General features: G+C 52.2%; 1 protein-coding gene across 1 annotated transcript; it reads left to right on the top strand.

The window, feature by feature from the left end:
- Positions 1-3554: 3554 nt before the first annotated feature.
- On the top strand, positions 3555-17018 carry LOC144947185 (uncharacterized). Its single transcript, XM_078876376.1, has 5 exons — positions 3555-3617; positions 7738-7954; positions 8793-8867; positions 11591-11641; positions 16578-17018. Exons 2-5 carry the CDS (start codon positions 7790-7792, stop codon positions 16632-16634), a joined length of 348 nt encoding a protein of 115 aa, XP_078732502.1. The 5' UTR covers positions 3555-3617; positions 7738-7789; the 3' UTR covers positions 16635-17018.
- The last annotated feature ends 3678 nt before the right edge of the window (positions 17019-20696 follow it).

Genomic DNA, 20696 nt, shown 5'->3' with positions numbered 1-20696 from the left:
CTCGGTTCGCCGCATTACGATTTGCTATTGGTCAGCCATGGTCGGCTGGGATTTTTCTACGGGGGAGGGTGGTGTAATGCGGGCGTAAGCGACCTTCCGGATGTGACGTCACGGGGGGTGGAGTCATGTGACGTGGGGGGAAGGTTCGGGTCCTTAAGCGGGTAAACCGGAAGGGGAAGGCAGTCGGGGTGTGAGCGGAAAAGAGTGAGGCCACGCGGGCGAGTGTGGAGAGGGGGGGGGCGCCGACGGCCATCGGGAGCCAACCCCGAAGATAAGAGGAAGCTGCGGAGTGGTGTGCAGCTGCAGAGGAGACAGCCAGAAGGGCTGCGTGTTAGAGGCAGCGGTGTGGCTGCCAGGAGGAGCTGCGGAGAGAGAGAGAGAGAGGGCTGCGTGTTAGAGGCAGCGGTGTGGCTGCCAGGAGGAGCTGCGGAGAGAGAGAGAGACAGCAAGAGGCTGTCAGAGCTGCGGAGGGAGAGGAGTTGCAGCGAGTACAGCCAAGGGGGGCTGTGTGAGAGAAACAGCAGCGGAGCTGCTGTTGTGGATCGGGCCGACATTGGAGTCAGCACCGTGGAGAAGCTACAGAGTAAAGACAGCCGTGTGGGTGTACAGCACGAACCGAATAAAGGACACTGAGCCAGACATCGTGGTCCAGTCGTTTATTACACAATCACCACCAGTCTTCATCACAATCATTAACAACAGCCGCCTCCACAATCATCGTCACGGATGGTCCCTCAGCCCATCATCTCTCCGGCGTCGCTAAAATTGGCACCACTTTGTGAGGAAGTCAACAGCGGTTTGTCCTCTGCTATAGCCTCACCCCCGCCATAGGAATGTGCAATTTCCACCACTGGCTCTACACGACAGTGAACAGGTAAACACCGCCGCCTCGATGCTCATTGGAGCCTCGGATTAGCATGGTTGGCAAAGTACGGTGCAAAAGAAGTTCAACATACATACAGAGCAGATCACGCGGCTCTTGACTTGAATCGTAAATCACCACCATCACATTCGCCTTCATCATCACCATCGTGAAGACACTTCGTCAACCAAAGCAGAGGAGCTGACGGAACGGTCAATGCTTCTTGGCGTCAGGTAGCCGTGGTCTCCTCTCAGCTTCTTGATCATCATCTGGATATCTGTCTGTCTCTCTGTCTGTCTTCACGAGCCTTCTGCTGCCTCGTAAGATTAAAAAAAATAATTCCTCCACGACACTTCCCCATCGGCTAAATCAGCTCGAGCCTGCCGTATATCACGTGACTTTCGTGTAGCCACACCCACTCTGAACCCCTCCCCACGTGACTTCCTGTGACCACACCCACTCTGAACCCCTCCCCACGTGACTTCCTGTGACCACACCCACTCTGAACCCCTCCCCACGTGACTTCCTGTGACCACACCCACTCTGAACCCCTCTCCACGTGACTTCCTGTAGCCACACCCACTCTGAACCCCTCCCCACGTGACTTCCTGTGACCACACCCACTCTGAACCCCTCCCCACGTGACTTCCTGTGACCACACCCACTCTGAACCCCTCCCCACGTGACTTCCTGTGACCACACCCACTCTGAACCCCTCCCCACGTGACTTCCTGTGACCACACCCACTCTGAACCCCTCCCCACGTGACTTCCTGTGACCACACCCACTCTGAACCCCTCCCCACGTGACTTCCTGTGACCACACCCACTCTGAACCCCTCCCCACGTGACTTCCTGTGACCACACCCACTCTGAACCCCTCCCCACGTGACTTCCTGTGACCACACCCACTCTGAACCCCTCCCCACGTGACTCCCTGTGACCACACCCACTCTGAACCCCTCCCCACGTGACTCCCTGTAGCCACACCCACTCTGAACCCCTCCCCACGTGACTTCCTGTGACCACACCCACTCTGAACCCCTCCCCACGTGACTTCCTGTGACCACACCCACTCTGAACCCCTCCCCACGTGACTTCCTGTAGCCACACCCACTCTGAACCCCTCCCCACGTGACTTCCTGTGACCACACCCACTCTGAACCCCTCCCCACGTGACTTCCTGTAGCCACACCCACTCTGAACCCCTCCCCACGTGACTTCCTGTGACCACACCCACTCTGAACCCCTCCCCACGTGACTTCCTGTGACCACACCCACTCTGAACCCCTCCCCACGTGACTTCCTGTAGCCACACCCACTCTGAACCCCTCCCCACGTGACTTCCTGTGACCACACCCACTCTGAACCCCTCCCCACGTGACTCCCTGTGACCACACCCACTCTGAACCCCTCCCCACGTGACTTCCTGTGACCACACCCACTCTGAACCCCTCCCCTCCCCACGTGACTTCCTGTGACCACACCCACTCTGAACCCCTCCCCACGTGACTCCCTGTAGCCACACCCACTCTGAACCCCTCCCCACGTGACTCCCTGTAGCCACACCCACTCTGAACCCCTCCCCACGTGACTCCCTGTAGCCACACCCACTCTGAACCCCTCCCCACGTGACTCCCTGTGACCACACCCACTCTGAACCCCTCCCCACGTGACTCCCTGTAGCCACACCCACTCTGAACCCCTCCCCACGTGACTCCCTGTAGCCACACCCACTCTGAACCCCTCCCCTCGCCACGTGACTTCCCTGTAGCCACACCCACTCTGAACCCCTCCCCACGTGACTTCCTGTGACCACACCCACTCTGAACCCCTCCCCACGTGACTTCCTGTAGCCACACCCACTCTGAACCCCTCCCCTCCCCACGTGACTCCCTGTGACCACACCCACTCTGAACCCCTCCCCTCCCCACGTGACTTCCTGTGACCACACCCACTCTGAACCCCTCCCCACGTGACTTCCTGTGACCACACCCACTCTGAACCCCTCCCCTCCCCACGTGACTCCCTGTGACCACACCCACTCTGAACCCCTCCCCACGTGACTCCCTGTGACCACACCCACTCTGAACCCCTCCCCTCCCCACGTGACTCCCTGTGACCACACCCACTCTGAACCCCTCCCCACGTGACTTCCTGTAGCCACACCCACTCTGAACCCCTCCCCTCCCCACCTGACTCCCTGTGACCACACCCACTCTGAACCCCTCCCCACGTGACTTCCTGTGACCACACCCACTCTGAACCCCTCCCCACGTGACTCCCTGTGACCACACCCACTCTGAACCCCTCCCCACGTGACTCCCTGTGACCACACCCACTCTGAACCCCTCCCCACGTGACTTCCCTGTGACTACACCCACGTTGGACCCCTCCCCACGTGACTCCCTGTGACCACACCCACTCTGAACCCCTCCCCTCCCCACGTGACTCCCTGTGACCACACCCACTCTGAACCCCTGTCCCCGCCCGCTGTGTAAGCAGACGCCGATCCCGCTCCGTGCAGCAGCAGCAGCGTCGATCCTCTGACGCAGCTTCTTCCTCCTGCGCCCTCTCACATCTCTCCTCACCCCTCTGCTCCCGTTTCTCCGTTCCTTCTCCACCCCTCTCCCACTGAGCTCACATTCACTCAAATTCTCTCTTCCCTCTCTCGTTCCTCTTTCTCTCCCCCACCCCACGCCACCACGTGTTACATCCTGGACTCAACTCCCTTCCCCGTGGTGCAGCCACTACAGGTACAACAGTTGCTGGTTTTGTCACCATTTACACAAGATGTCGTTGTTTTTTTTTAAAATCTGTGGCCGTGAACAAACATTTGAATGGACCATATTCCACAACGGCAGTAATTGTGACACGAAAGAATTGCAGACTTCTGCGCGAAGACGCAGCAGCTTGCTGCGAGAGGCATGCTCGCGAATCATGAACGAGGGTAGACGGGACGGGAGTACAGCAAGTAGGTTGGTGGACTGTCCGTGGGCAGTGCCGGATTAAGCTAGCACGGGGCCTGTAGCATATGATGTTATAAAGGGGCCCTAAAAAAAACATGAATATTAAAACACTAAATTTTTAACTTGCATAGTAAAGTAATTGTATTTTTGCATTTGCTACACAGCCGGATAATACGACAAATCGCTAACCTTCAACACCCAGTCGTTCACCAAAGTTGAAGGCGGTATAGTACTATAGTGATAGAGCAAGTGCAGAATCGCTGAAGCGGATTTGATAGCTTGAAAGCATTCAGCGCGGAGCCCTTGAAAGTGCGGGGCCCGTAGCTTGTGTAGCTACTTGTGTAGCTACACACGTGTGTAGCTACACACGTGTGTAGCTACACTACTACCCGTGTGTAGCTGCTACTACACGTGTGTAGCAGCTACACACGTGTAGTAGCAGCTACACACACGTGTAGTAGCAGCTACACACACGTGTAGTAGCAGCTACACACACGTGTAGTAGCAGCTACACACACGTGTAGTAGCAGCTACACACACGTGTAGTAGCAGCTACACACACGTGTAGCTGCTGTCTGTGGGTCTGTGGGTCTGCAGCCAGATCGTTGAGTGTCACCCCCTCGTACACACCGCGCTGCTGCTGCTGAGAGTGCCACTAAGAGGTCTGGTGGCTCTCACCATCAGCCCAACCAACACACAGAACCCGCAACGGGACGTTGTGTCATCAGGCTACTACTGCCACTACCACCACCACTACCACCACCACTACTACCACTACTACCGCCACCACCACTACTACCACTACCACCACTACTACCACCACTACTACCACCACCACTACTACCACTACTACCACTACTTCCACCACTACCACCACTACTACCACCACCACTACTACCACCACTACTACCACCACTACCACCACTACCACCACTACCACCACCACTACCACCACTACCACTACCACCACCACTACTACCACCACCACCACTACCACCACCACTACCACCACTACCACCACCACTACCACCACCACTACCACCACTACCACCACCACTACCACCACTACCACCACCACTACCACCACCACCACTACCACCACCACTACTACCACCACCACCACTACCACCACCACTACTACCACTACTTCCACCACTACCACCACCACCACTACCACCACCACTAATACCACCACTACCACCACTACCACCACCACTAATACCACTACTACCACTACTACCGCCACCACCACTACTACCACTACCACCACTACCACCACCACTACCACCACCACTACTACCACCACCACTACCACCACCACTACCACCACCACTACTACCACCACCACCACTACCACCACCACTACTACCACTACTTCCACCACTACCACCACCACCACTACCACCACCACTAATACCACCACTACCACCACTACCACCACCACTAATACCACCACTACCACCACTACCACCACCACTAATACCACTACTACCACTACTACCGCCACCACTAATACCACCACTACCACCACTACCACCACCACTACCACCACTACTACCACCACCACTACCACCACCACTACCACCACCACTACCACCACTACTACCACCACCACCACTACCACCACCACTAATACCACCACCACTACCACCACCACTACCACCACCACTACCACCACTACTACCACCACCACCACTACCACCACCACTACTACTACCACTGCCACTACTACTACCACCACTACCACCACCACTACTACCACCACCACCACTACCACCACCACTACCACCACCACTACCACCACCACTACCACCACTACTACCACCACCACCACTACCACCACCACTACTACTACCACTGCCACTACTACTACCACCACCACTACTACCACCACTACTACCACCACTACTACCACCACCACTACTACTACCACTGCCACCACTACTACCACCACCACCACTACTATCACCACTACTACCACCACTACTACCACCACCACTACTACCACCACTACTACCACCACCACTACTACCACCACTACTACCACCACTACTACCACCACTACTACCACCACCACTACTACCACCACTACCACCACCACTACCACCACCACTACTACCACCACTACTACCACCACCACTACTACCACCACTACTACCACCACCACTACCACCACCACTACTACCACCACCACTACTACCACCACTACTACCACCACTACTACCACCACCACTACTACCACCACCACTACTACCACCACTACTACCACTACTACCACCACCACTACCACCACCACTACTATCACCACTACTACCACCACCACTACTACGACCACCACCACTACCACCACCACTACCACCACCACTACTATCACCACTACTACCACCACCACTACTACGACCACCACCACTACCACCACCACTACCACCACCACTACTATCACCACTACTACCACCACTACTACCACCACTACTATCACCACTACTACCACCACTACTACCACCACCACTACCACCACTACTACCACCACCACTACTACCACCACTACTATCACCACTACTACCACCACTACTACCACCACTACTACCACCACCACTACCACCACCACTACTACCACCACTACCACCACTACTACCACCACTACTACCACCACTACTACCACCACCACTACTACCACCACCACTACTACCACCACTACTACCACCACTACTATCACCACTACTACCACCACTACTACCACCACTACTACCACCACTACTACCACCACTACTACCACCACCACTACTACCACCACCACTACTACCACCACTACTACCACCACTACTATCACCACTACTACTACGACCACCACCACTACCACCACCACTACTATCACCACTACTACCACCACCACTACTACGACCACCACCACTACCACCACCACTACTACCACCACTACCACCACCACTACCACCACCACTCCATCCCGTCAGGTCTGCGTGAGTGATGGGGCAGTTGTGGAGTGGAGGTGTTCCCATTACCTGGGGCAGTGTGCTTATGCCCAGCTCGGCGTTTGACACGAGAGTTCTCGCCAGAATGGGAGACTCAACAATACTTAGATGTGATCATTGTTTTTTTACCCTTCTATCTGGCAACAAAACTGACCATGTGAGACTAGGCTCTAAGGAAAGCTGTCTTGGGTGTGGACCAATCAACTTCAAGGACAGTGCATACATTATCAGAGTTATGTTTTTTTTTGCATTACGACTGCAGGTATTGTGGTCTATGCAAACATGACTCCTTGTAAAAAAGGTGTCAGTTTTGTTGCCAGATAGAAGGGTAAAAAGACAATTATCATATTTTTTACTGGCAAATGAGGTTCCAATGGAATACTTAGATGTATTTATTTCACATCACGGTTGCTTGAGCACACGGGGTCCCGAGCCTCCAAACACCAAGCGGCCAGCAACAAACAGCACCCGGCGTTTTACACTTTTGCCACGTGGCGTGGCGGGTGTTGCGTGCGTGCCTCTTGAGTTGGCCCAGACATCTCGGTGAGTGGCAACACCCTCTTGAAAGTTCGTGTCTCGAGGATCGGTGCGGCTTTCCATGGGTAAACAAAGTACGTTGTTTGTTGTTGTTGTTGATCTTGTTGTTGATGATGATGTCGTTGTTGTTGATCTTGTTGTTGATGATGATGTTGTTGTTGATCTTGTTGTTGACGCTGTTGATGATGATGATGATGTCGTTGTTGTTGTTGATCTTGTTGTTGACGCTGTTGATGATGATGGTGTCGTTGTTGTTGTTGATCTTGTTGTTGACGCTGTTGATGATGATGGTGTCGTTGTTGTTGTTGATCTTGTTGTTGACGCTGTTGATGATGATGGTGTCGTTGTCGTTGTTATTGTGCTTCACCTCCCGCCGGCAGGAGACTGAGAAGCCGGTGGGGTGGAGCCCAGTTCCCTCGTCCACCCTGGAGGATGAGCGAGGAGGTGGAGGTGGCGGGTCAGAGCAGCAGGAAGAGGGCGGCAAGGGAGGAGGAGGAGGGGGAGGGGGGAGAGGAGAAGGCCGAGGAGAAGGCCGAGGAGGAGGAGGCTCCACCACCAGCCAAGCGACAAAGAGGTCGCCCTAGGAAACAGCAGCAGGTCAGAGGTCATCGCATCGTCGCTCGCCACCTTCACCTTGAGCCATCATCTCACGAGTGACATCGTCGCCGAGATTGGTGACCTCGTCACCGTCTCTGAAGCGGTTTCACCGTCGTCGTCGTCATCATCATCAGCAGCTCGATTGTCAGAAACGGCAGCATCTTCAAAAAAAAAGCATCAGCACTTGCACCTCCCCACATCAGTCTGCACGGCTCCGCGGGGAATCTCCCTCCGCACGTGTCGTTCCACGTGCGTCGTGGAGAGCGGTGGGACAATTGTTGGCGCGCTGTGGTACAAGTGCGGCCAAATCCGAGTTGGACTCTCGCTCACGGCCAACATCGGTGACGAATGTTCGAACCGTTTCTGGGCCTCGCCTGGGCACTGGTGCGATGTGTACACATCGTCACCGGGGAGACAAAGGCTGTTAAATTTCGATTTAAAGCTTTCGTGACTGCAGGGATTCCAAGCACACGTGCTTGGAGCTTATATATATGCTCCAAGCACGTGTGCTGTTTCATTCAGACGCTGTCGCCTCGACAGACCTGGTTTTCACCTGAGGACGGCTGCTTGCGTTGTGGCCGAAACGTCGTGAGAATTATTTCATTATGTTTTATTTTTATTATTTTATTACTTCCCTTCTACATGACTTTACCGAAAGAACCAAGAAGAGAGACAAAGGCCAAAGGCTGTCGCGCGCTCTGCTGGCCACCCACCCCCCCCACCCCCTCGTGTGCCGTGCCGGCCTTAAGATGTGCTCGCTAACAGCACTTGCCCCAAGAGTCTGCTATAGCCTATACGGGTGATCTTTGCCTGTGTACTTGTGTGTTGCTGTGTGCAGGTCTCTGCGGCTGCCCCCATGCCCAAGCGACCTCGGGGCAGGCCCAAGGGCAGCCGGGGCAAGGCGCCAGAGACGGTGCGTACACAAAGATAGCCACGCGTGTGGCCTAGCCACGCGTGTGGCCTGCACACGCGTGTGGCCTAGCCACGCGTGTGGCCTGCACACGCGTGTGGCCTAGCCACGCGTGTGGCCTGCACACGCGTGTGGCCTGCACACGCGTGTGGCCTGCACACGCGTGTGGCCTGCACACGCGTGTGGCCTGCACACGCCTTTGGGGGGCAATTACGATGAGCGAGTAAGCACCTGTGAAAGAAAGTCTGCAATCTTCTTGGTTCTTTCGGTAAAGTCACGTAGAGTGGAAATAATAAAATGATAAAAATAAAACATAATAAAATAATTCTCACGACGTTTCGGCCACAACGCAAGCAGCCGTCCTCAGGTGAAGAACAGGTCTGTGGACGGCTGCTTGCGTTGTGGCCGAAACGTCGTGAGAATTGTTTTATTTTTATTATTTTATTGTTTCCATTCTACGTGACAAAGGAATTTGCATATCAACAGAGGAATTTAGCATATTTATGGGATTAGTCACTACTTGTGGAATGCGTAGGAGGTGGGGGGGTGTTTCAAAGTCATATTATGCCCGTGCATTATGTAGGATTAGCAGCATCAAAGGGAGGAGGTAGGGTTAGCAGTAATAAAGGGAAGGAATTTTAATAGTAAGGAGCTGCAGCAGCCAAACCAAACCTTCCTCCCCTAACCCATCAGCTTAAATATACGCTGCCAAGCTTGGTGGTGTTCATTCAGACGCTGTCTTTCCGACAGACCTGTTCTTCCCCTGAGGACGGCCGCTTGCGTTGTGGCCGAAACGTCGTAAGAATTGTATTTTATTATGTTTTATTTTTATTATTTTATTATTCCCCTTCTACGTGACTTTACCGAAAGAACCAAGAAGATGAATCCCTGCAGTCACGAAAGCTTTAAATCGAAAGTCTGCAATGGCTAACGAGCGAGGCGGTGTGATCAGCTCCACGCTCGCCTGCCTTTATTTCCCCCCCGTGCAGATGTCTACCTAGCCTGGCACTGCCCAGTAGCGCCCTTCACGAGCCTCCTACGCAGAGGCCGATCTTGACACCGCTGGTATCAGTCATCGGCAAGTCCACTCAGCTCCACATCCTCCTGCACCGCATCAGTCCATCTCTTCTCCAGCCTGTGCCGCGCCTGTTCAGCCCCCTCTATCCGGCCAAATAGAAGCTGCTTTGCCATGCGGGGGCTGGGCAAGCGGGCTACGTGACCCAGCCTGCCGGAGCTCACTGATGGAACTGTGTCCAGATCTTTCAAAGGTCTGTGAGCTCATAGAATCCAGTCTGGTTAAAATCCAGTATGATTCGTAGGCTGGTAAGCCTGTTGCAAGCCAGAACAGATGTTCCTTTAAAGAGTTCCATGTTTCACGAGGATTGAGATAAGATGGCAAAACTCTGGCCGAGAAGACCCGGAGCTTCGTATGGAGTGACAGACCAGGAAGCTTTCACACAGCGTGAAGTAACTGATGAAAATATCCCACTTGACTTTTTCAAAGTGAGACCACTGCCAAACTGGGGCTGGTCATCAGCTCTCGACTGCACCCGGGTATCGATCATCCTCACATTTTGTCCGTTCCAGATGGAAATTCCTCCTGTACAGTCATGGGAAGTGTCTCTAACCAAGTGGTCAAATAATGTAGGAGCCAGAGGACATCCCTGTCACACTCCAAGGTGAACAGGGAATGGCTCTGAATTTACCCGGGCCCAGCCCACCATCATGAAGGTCCTTGATGAATTATGAGCAGAGAGTCAGGGACTCCGAAAGCACGAAAGAACAACCCAGAGCACTGGGTCTAGTGATTGTATCATAGGCCTTGACCGAGGCCCATAAAGCAGTCGTAGGTCCCTTTGAACGACCCTCTAGCCCAGCGGTCGGGAACCTATGGCTCGCGAGCCATATATGGCTCTTCCAGTGACGGCATATGGCTCCCAGACAATTTTGAGTTGGAAAAAATAAAATCAGTTTGGAACTGATTTTAAAATACTTGTGATATTACTTAATAATACTGTGTCATTTTAAAGTAAACAGAAATTAGTTTTGAAGATACATTTCACGGGTCACGCCTGCACGAAGCTCAACCTCGCCACGTATGAACCAGACTACAAGGCCATCAGCAAAACCTCGCAGCACCAGAAGTCGCATTAAAAGTAAGACGTATTTAATTTATTAGACGTTAAAAATACTATATGGCTCTCAATGAAATATATTTATAAATATTTGGCTTTTATGGCTCTCCCAGTCAAGAAGGTTCCCGACCCCTGCTCTAGGCCGTGCTGTAGCACACAGAGAATTCAGAGGACCGTGTGTCTGTGTGGGACCAGATCGGAGCTTCTCGGCATCAACGCGACCTTGGCAAGGGGGACGGGGGGGGGGGCCATGAAAAATCCATCGCAGGACCATTACCAGCACGCTGAGGAGGGACGCGCGCCCGGTAGACGTGAAATTATAATCAGTGACGACCCCCCCCCCCCCCCCTTCTTAAAACAAAAGGGGGGACCACCAGACCGCACGCATAAAGACAAAAGATAAAGATCCCCCGTGTAGCCTTAACAGACTGTTGGGGCAAGTGTTGTTAGCGAGCACATATTGATATTGAAACGCACAGAACTCTGATGTTGACGAAGATGGCAATGCTCATGTCGGTGATGGTCACGCCGTTGTTGATCGCGGTGATGACGACGACGACGATCACGATTCCCACACTTCTGTCTCCGTAGGCAACGGAGGCACCGGGAGAGACGAAAGGACGAGGGCGCCCGAGAAAGCGGGTAAATTGGCGAGCGCCGCCTCACTTCCACATGCCCACAGCCTCACTGCAACGTGCCCACAGCCTCACTGCAACGTGGTCACATCCTCACTGCAACGTGCCCACAGCCTCACTGCAACGTGCCCACAGCCTCACTGCAACGTGGTCACAGCCTCACTGCAACGTGGTCACAGCCTCACTGCAACGTGGTCACAGCCTCACTGCTGCATCACTGAGACACGATGTCTTTTGTTGACTTTGAGCTTTCGTGACTGCAGGAATTCATATTTTATATAAGCTGTCTCTGGTGTGGACCAATCAGTTTCAAAGACAATGCATAAATTATCAGAGTATTGTTTTTTGTTTGCATTTGACTGCAAGTATTGTGGTTAATGTGAACATGATTCCTTGCAAAAGGTGTCAGTTTTGTTGCCAGAAAAAAGGGGAAAAACCTTATTAGTATAGGAATTCATATTCTTTGGGTCTTTCGGTAAAAGTAACGTCGATGGGTTCAAAAAAAAAAACATTTGACGTCTCACCAAATTTTTGCCAAATTCCAGCGCGGAGAATTCAAATGTCGGGGTTGGCTGTCGTGACCGTCACGCGGTAAAGCCGGCGTCGTGGGGTTTCCCTCCGCTGTGCGTGGAGCAGCGTGCCACTGGAAGGAGAAGGGGGTCTCAGAGGTCACTCTGTGATATCCGCTTCCGCGGGCTGCTCTCCGAGGACACGAATCGCCGCGCACGCACTGCACGGCGATTTCCGGATTCCACTCCACGTTACTATGCCAGGAGGGGACTGTGTCACTCCCTCGCGCACGGGACTACCACTGCCGTGGTGGCTAGGAGATGTTAACTACCTCTCCTGGTGTACAGGAGGTCGTGGGTTCGATCCCGACCCTGATGCCTGCTGCTGTATATTTGGAGTTTGCGTGTCTCTCTCATCATCATCATCACGGTGTCTAGGAGATGTTAACTACCTCGCCTGGTGTACAGGAGGTCGTGGGTTCGATCCCGACCCTGACGCCTGCTGCTTTATATTTGGAGTTTGCGTGTCTCTCATCATCATCACCACGGTGGCTAGGAGATGTTAACTACCTCGCCTGGTATACAGGAGGTCGTGGGTTCAATCCCGACCCTGACGCCTGCTGCTGCTGTATATTTGGAGTTTGCGTGTCTCTCTCGTGCGGATTTTTCTCCAGGTCCCCCCGTTTCCCCCCCCACCTCCACATTGAGAATGAACGTGCCTCTGTGGAGTATTTGACCGCTATGAACGTCCACGTGATGACAAGCCACTCGATTGAGCGATCGCCAGGCCGCTTCTGAAGAGCCACCAATAGCCCAGCGTGCCGCTCTTACCCGCTAAACATTTTAAAAAGAAAAAGTCGATTTGTATTTGTTTGTCAGTTGCCAGACGCAGAAGGTTGAGCAGCAGATGCCACGGTCCCAGGGTCCCGCAGTCACCGCCCTCGCCGTGGGCACGACGCCGGCAGTCGTGACGATCCGACGCAGGACGCCACTGGGAAGGGAACTCCGGGGTCGGTGGGGTCGGGATGGGGTAGCTTTGGGGGGAGGGGAGGAGGGGGAGAGACGGGGGGGGGGGGTGGGAGGTGTTGAGATTTGAGAGTCTGCGTTGGGATGTTTTTGTGCTTTGCTTTTCTCGCCTTCGGAATTCCCAAGCACCGGCGAAGATTAGCAAGCAGCGGGCTTGTCGCGACCGATATTATTCGTCACAGAGGTTGTTGTTTTTGGGGGGGGGTGGGGGGGAGGTTAGATCGCGTTCAGTATACAGGCAGTCCTCTATTTACGATGGAGATGCGTTACGACGACCTCATCGTAAGTGGAAAATATTGTAAGTCGAAGATGGCCTAGCCTACCCAGGAGTCTTAAAGAATGGTGATAATTTAGCAAAACAGAGCAATTTACAGTACCGTACTGTATAAACTATATACTGTGTATTTATTAATTACAATACTGTATTGCACAGTAAAATGTAAAGTAAAAAACAAGGTAATTTCTTAGCCGACCTATATGAACTACAATTTAATAGAAAGTTTTTTCAGGAAACAATCCTATCTGATATAAAAACTTTTAACATGCATTGAACGTAGCGTATCGTGGTAACCCTAAAATGAAATCGCTAAGGCTACGTATCATACATGCGTTGAACGTACGGTATCGTACCTCGTACGCTGCTGCGTTTGCCTGCCGCGCGAAATTTTAAATATTTTACAATTTTGTCGTATCGCCATCGTAAGATCGAAATATCGTAAGTCGGAGCATCGTAACTCGGGGACTACCTGTTAATGCGTCGTGACCCTCCACCACCCGACACGGCCAAGTGGCAAAGGATTTGTCACGCGAACAAACAACACGCCAATCGAGTTGCTCCTTCGACACGGAGCGGCGCTCGTGCGTCACGCGCAACAACAAAAGCCACCACGTGCAGTTCCTGGAGAGCTGCGTTTGCCGTGTGCTCTTGTCTTAAGGTCACCGCCGAAGCAAATGTCTGAGCGAACGTGACCGACTAAGCAGCAGCAGCAGCTGCAGCAGCGAGTGAGCCCGTGTGAGTGAGCCCGCGTGAGTGAGCCCGCGTGAGTGAGTGGGTGAGGCTGAGTGAGTGAGTCTGAGTGAGTGAGCGGTGAGTGATGTGCGAGTCAGGCTGTGTGAGTGAGGCTGAGTGAGTGAGGCTGAGTGAGTGAGGCTGAGTGAGTGAGTGGTGTGTGAGTGAGTGAGGCTGAGTGAGTGAGTGAGGCTGAGTGAGCGAGCCCGTGTGAGTGAGTAAGGCTGAGTGAGTGGTGAGTGAGGCTGTGTGAGTGAGTGAGGCTGTGTGAGTGAGTGAGGCTGAGTGAGTGAGTGGTGTGTGAGGCTGAGTGATGTTGTGCGAGTCAGGCTGAGTGAGTGAATGAGACTGAGTGAGGCTGAGTAAGTGAGTGAGGCTGAGTGAGGCCGTGTGAGTGAGTGAGGCTGAGTGAGTGAGTGAGGGACCGCGTGCTTTTCTCATTTCCTGGAGTCGGGAGTGGGAATCACAGCTTCCTGTGCAGAAACATTTTCAGGTGGAGAGCGGTTTGAGGTTTTATAAAAACAAAAGTCTAAGATTTGGGTACAAACAAAGACAAAGATCCCCCATATAGCATCAGCATCATTTTCGCGTACGTACTTTTAATGGTACGAAAGGGGGTGAGTAGCCAGCAGTACGCCCGTCCGCCTTTGTCTCTCCAGTGGCGATGTTTACACATTGCACCAGGTACTTGTTTAAGGCCGAGTCGACCTAGGGGAGGCCCAGGACCAGCTCAGATAATCGTCACCGGTGTTGGCCATGAGCGAGAATGAACCTCAGATCGCCGGGTTCAAACGGACGAACATACATACAGCACACAGATATTGTGTAGCCTCCACAGTCTATTGGGGCAAGTGGTGTTAGCAAGCACCTATGAAGGCCAGGACCACCCATTTAAGGTTGAGTAAACCCAGGGGATGCACGCGTCGGGTTCAGGTATTCGTCACCGATATTGGCCGTGAGCGAGAATTGAACTCGGTTTTGCGGGGTTGTCGCACAGCGGGCTAACCACTGCCCCACCACTCTTGTCTCTCTTTCAAATTCGAATCACGAGCACGGATTCTAACAGTTCATCGACCCGATAGGAAGGGGTCACAGGTCAGGGTTCACCAGTCGTCAAGTTCGACCAATATACAGGGTGCTTCAAAAAATGTTTAAACACTTATATCGTTTTTAATGGAAAAAATAACGGATAATACACTGTGACATGATAACAAGTGTGATGTTAATCGTTTCAAAAAGTCAGAGTCTCCCACTTATCTTCTTGGTTCTTTCAGTAAAGTCACGTAGAATGGAAATAATAAAATAATAAAAATAAAACATAATAAACTAATTCTCACGACGTTTCGGCCACAACGCAAGCAGCCGTCCTCAGGTGAAGAACAGGTCTGTCGAGAAGACAGAGTCTGAATGACACACCCCAGGCTTGGAGCGACTATTTAAGCTGGGATGGAGGGGGGAAGGGCGGCTTGACAAAATAATTTGCATATCAAGAGGAATTTTGCATATTTATGGGAAATGCAGATATGCGATTAGTACTACTTGTGAAATGCGTAGGAGGTTTGGCGGGGGGTTTAAAGTCATTATGCCCGTGCATTATGCAGGATTAGCAGCATCAAAGGGAGGGGATAGGGGTAACATTAATAAAGGGAAGGAATGCTAATAGTACGTAGCTGCAGTAACCCGCCGTCATTGTCAACACGTGTCCTGGAATCTTTTCCAGGTGGTCTCCAGAGCCCGGAGGCAGCACGTATCTTGCGGTGTTGTTGCAAATTCTCAGAAAGTGTTCACATTTTTTTAAAAGCACCCTGTATAGATCTTACATGCGCACCTGTTACCTAACCTTTTCACGTAACATTTGCGCAGTTTTTTGACTCCACGTGTTTCCTACGTGACCTTTATGAACCTCATTTGTCGTGCGTTATTCCGCACCTGCGGTTAGCAACGTACATAAGGACCCTGTACTCGTTCTCTGCATATTATTATTTTTGTGTCTCTGTTGTCGTTGCTGCTGTGCTCACGTATCACGGATCCCCCGTGCGAAATATCCGGGGATTGGCTAAACGTGTGAGAAATGTGATTTCACAGCCAGTGTCGTGATTCATCATTGATTTTTCGAGCGGGGGGGGGGGTTAGGCCACGTGATCATGTGGACGACGTTGCCACGTGGTGCACGAGCAGCTTCACTGCTTTGTCCTGAAGAAGCTGAGCGCAGTTTCAAGCGAAAACGCCGGGTTGTCTCAAATCACTTTAACAAAAAATCTGTCCGCGAGAATTGCTCTTGAGCTTAAATGCTGGATAATTCATCGAATCGTGACATGTACATTTATTTGTATGACAAATTTATTTTTTAAGAATCTAATTGTACTTGTGATTTTTTTTTGCGTTTGTTTTTTTTCAAGGAACCGGAACAGGCAGCTCAAGAGCCACCCCAGGGCTCCTCGGGCACCAGCCAATAGAAGCAGGCCTCATGCTACCTCAAGACGGTCGGGTCCTGTGAGCACGTAAGGTGGCTAACGAGGTCAACTGCCAACTGCCTGCACGGAACAAGTTAAAATATGATGCCCAAACACACAAAGGCGGCCGTTGAGACGCGATTTAACCGCGCGGTTAAGTTAACCGCACTGCACATTCTGGCGGATGAGGGGAAATCACGATAAACGCAAAGCAAAAAATGGGTTTGTGCTCAAATGAAATTAATATCTAAACGGAGGCCACGTGGTGGCTCAGAGGTCAGAGATTCTGAGCCGGCACCGCTGAGATCCTGGGTTGCAACCACAGCGATTACACCGGGGTCTCATAGACTCACACAGAGACCCATATACTCGCGTAGAGACCCATAGACTCACACATAGACCCATAGACTCACAGAGACCCAGAGACTCGCGTAGAGACCCATAGACTCACATAGAGCCCCACAGACTCACAGAGACCCAGAGACTCGCGTAGAGACCCATAGACTCACACAGAGACCCATAGACTCACATAGAGACCCATAGACTCACATAGAGACCCATAGACTCACGTAGAGACCCACATACTCACATAGAGACCCACAGACTCACATAGAGCCCCACAGACTCACAGAGACCCAGAGACTCACGTAGAGACCCAGAGACTCACGTAGAGACCCACAGACTCACGTATAGACCCATAGACTCACGTAGAGACCCACAGACTCACATAGAGACCCACAGACTCACGTAGAGACCCACAGACTCACGTAGAGACCCACAGACTCACATAGAGACCCATAGACTCACGTAGAGACCCACAGACTCACATAGAGACCCACAGACTCACATAGAGACCCATAGACTCACATAGAGACCCACAGACTCACGTAGAGACCAATAAGTTTACATAGAGACTCATAGACTCACGTAAAATGAGTTGTGATCAAACCGGGTTCTCAAATATAGAGAGTTGATGGACTCGACTCAGTCACCAATGAATTGCATATATAATCACAGACCTACACATGGTCTTATACAGTATAGAGACCCCAGAGGCTTACATAGAGACCAATAGTCTGACACAGAGCCCCATTGGCTCACTTAGACCGGGGATTGTGAATCAACTGGGTTTCTCAAGTCTAGTGAGTTGATGATTCTAGATTTGAAGCTTTCGTGACGGCAATGATTCATATTCTTAGGTTTTGTCGGTAAAGTCACGTAGGTAAAACATTAAAATTAATATTTAGTTTTATTAATTTTAATGTTTTACCTACGTGACTTTACCGAAAAAACCTAAGAATAAGAGTTGATGATCTAAGCCCGGTCGCCTATTTAATACGTGAAACCCATCGCATAACATTTGGATGTGCACTTAATTTGGCAACATTTCGGCTCTGAGCGATAACATTTGATCGGTTTGACTGTCATGCAATGAGCGTTACTCCCTTATGTCAGGGCAAGGTGGGAAAGTGCTGCCCTCTGGTGCGTGTGGATAAGAGGTGACCTGAAATGAATCTCACAGGTAGTTCTGTGGTGTCCGCTTCTGCGGGACGTTTGCTAACACGGCCGCCGGGGGGGGAGTCTCGCCGCTCTGCGAGGTTTTCCCAACGGATTCTTCGTCTCGTGACGACGCGCCGCCGATGGCAGCACGACGATTGCGTGGTACAAAATCGAGAGGAAATGAGACAAAATCATTTTGTTGGCGGCCGGGTCGAATTTCCCAAAACCGGCCCAAAACTCGTACGACGATCAACTTCCCGACGCGTTTTTTCAATTGTTTAAGCCAAATTTCGATTTAAAGCTTTCGTGACTGCAGGGATTCATCTTCTCGGTTCTTTCGGTAAAGTCACGTAGAAGGGAAGTAATACAATAATAAAAATAAAAACGTAATAAAATTATTCTCACGACGTTTTGGCCACAACGCCGCAAGCAGCCGTCCTCAGGTGAAGAACAGGTCTGTCGAGGCGACAGCGTCTAAAAAAAAAAAAATTTGAATAGGAATCGACAGCGATCTCCCTCTCTCTCTGATCGCCCGCACGCCACTCAGATGTTCATTTTCGCCAAATAATTTCCCCACTGGCGCGTGGCGCGGAGGTAACTCGACAGACGACGTCGCCGCGTCGACGTCTGAGAGTTGCAGCCTCGAGGTGGCAGTAGAGCAAGTGGGTTTTGCCAGCCGGCGTCACCCCCTACATGGTGATGGTCCCCCCCCCTCCCCCCATCGCAGCAACGTAGCGCGGCGCTCTTCATTGCAAGGCCCCGCAGGCCACTGGCGGCCCCAGGTGGCCTTTAGTGCGGCCCCTGACACGCGGCCCTCCCCCCGACAAATACACAACATGCGACAACACCCCCACGCCCCCCGCATCATCGTGCTGCTGTCAAACCCCAACGGTGTTTAATGTGCGCTGGCTCTCGCACACTGAGGATGTCTTATTGGCCAAAGTGGGCCCCCCTCCACCCGCCACCCATCTCTGAAAATCAGCGACGGACACTCGAGTAGCGGCGACCCTCCTGGCAAACGAGTCTCGAGACTCGGCGAGGCTTCCCCGGGTTAACGCATTCCACGCCTGAAATCAACTCGGTTGGGATTTCAAGGCGGTTTCGGCAATCGTCAGTTATGCGCGGCCGCTCAGAACGACGCACGGTTGTCAAGAGTTTGGGGGGCGGGGGGGGGGATAACGCAGCCACGAGTTGAAGGCACGGCGCCACGCGCCGCAGTGCGCGCCAGTGGCAGAGCAGAGAGACTGTGCGTGCACGATGAATGCGGTCGTCGGGGTAACTACACACGCACGCGTCGGTGTTCGTCTACCTTGATCTGGCAGCTGATGATGACGGCGATGAGGATGACATTGACGAGAATGATTTTGATGAGAATGATGGCGGCGATGATGATGGTGATGATGGAAATGATGATGGCAGTGATAATGACATTGACGAGGATGATTTTGATGAGAATGATGGCGGCGATGATGATGGAGGTGATAAAGATGGCAGTGATAATGACATTGACGAGGATGATTTTGATGAGAATGATGGCGGCGATGATGATGGTGATGATGGCAGCGATAATGATGGCAGTGATAATGACATTGACGAGGATGATTTTGATGAGAATGATGGCGGCGATGATGATGGTGCTGATGGCAGCGATGGTGATGGCAGTGATAATGTTATTGACGATAATCATGATATGAAAAATTATAATATTTGTACCCTTTCTGGCAATAAGATCCCACGATAATCATGATGATGGCAATGACAACTGGTGACGATGACGTTGATGATAATTATTACGATGATGACGATGAAGGTAACGCTTTTGATGATTGACAACTATGGTGAAATCGCGATAACGACCATCACCGTCATCACGATGACAACGACGACGCTGTCGGTAACCATGACGATGGTAGTGACGACGATTACGGAATCGCGAGGTGCTATTGATCCAGCTGCGTGACTTTGTTTGCTTATTTTGGTGCTAAATGCGTGACAACAAAACACACGGTTTCTATAAATATACTATTTGCCGTCTACTGCCTGAACAGTGGGCGGGGTTTGCATGAACAGTGGGAGGGGTTTGCATGAACAGTGGGCGGGGTTTGCCTGAACAGTGGGCGGGGTTTGCCTGAACAGTGGGCGGGGTTTGCCTGAACAGTGGGCGGGGTTTGCATGAACAGTGGGAGGGGTTTGCCTGAACAGTGGGCGGGGTTTGCATGAACAGTGGGCGGGGTTTGCCTGAACAGTGGGCGGGGTTTGCATGAACAGTGGGAGGGGTTTGCCTGAACAGTGGGAGGGGTTTGCCTGAACAGTGGGAGGGGTTTGCCTGAACAGTGGGAGGGGTTTGCCTGAACAGTGGGAGGGGTTTGCATGAACAGTGGGAGGGGTTTGCCTGAACAGTGGGCGGGGTTTGCCTGAACAGTGGGAGGGGTTTGTCCGAACAGTGGGAGGGGTTTGTCCGAACAGTGGGAGGGGTTTATCCGAACAGTGGGAGGGGCTTATCCGAACAGTGGGAGGGGCTTATCCGAACAGTGGGAGGGGCTTATCCGAACAGTGGGAGGGGCT

Source organism: Lampetra fluviatilis, chromosome 44 (genome assembly GCF_964198595.1).
Source record: "Lampetra fluviatilis chromosome 44, kcLamFluv1.1, whole genome shotgun sequence".
NCBI classification, from domain to species: domain Eukaryota; kingdom Metazoa; phylum Chordata; class Hyperoartia; order Petromyzontiformes; family Petromyzontidae; genus Lampetra; species Lampetra fluviatilis.
Note: the sequence above shows the minus strand (reverse complement) of the source record. Positions and strands in the feature narration are given on the sequence as shown.

Bases quoted from the DNA above. Each gene is read 5' to 3' on its own strand.
- LOC144947185 (XM_078876376.1), top strand. From the start codon at position 7,790: ATGAGCGAGGAGGTGGAGGTGGCGGGTCAGAGCAGCAGGAAGAGGGCG. The intron at 7,955-8,792 runs GTCAGAGGTCAT...TGCTGTGTGCAG, and splicing joins GCCCTAGGAAACAGCAGCAG to GTCTCTGCGGCTGCCCCCAT. The intron at 11,642-16,577 runs GTAAATTGGCGA...TTTTTTTTCAAG, and splicing joins GAGGGCGCCCGAGAAAGCGG to GAACCGGAACAGGCAGCTCA.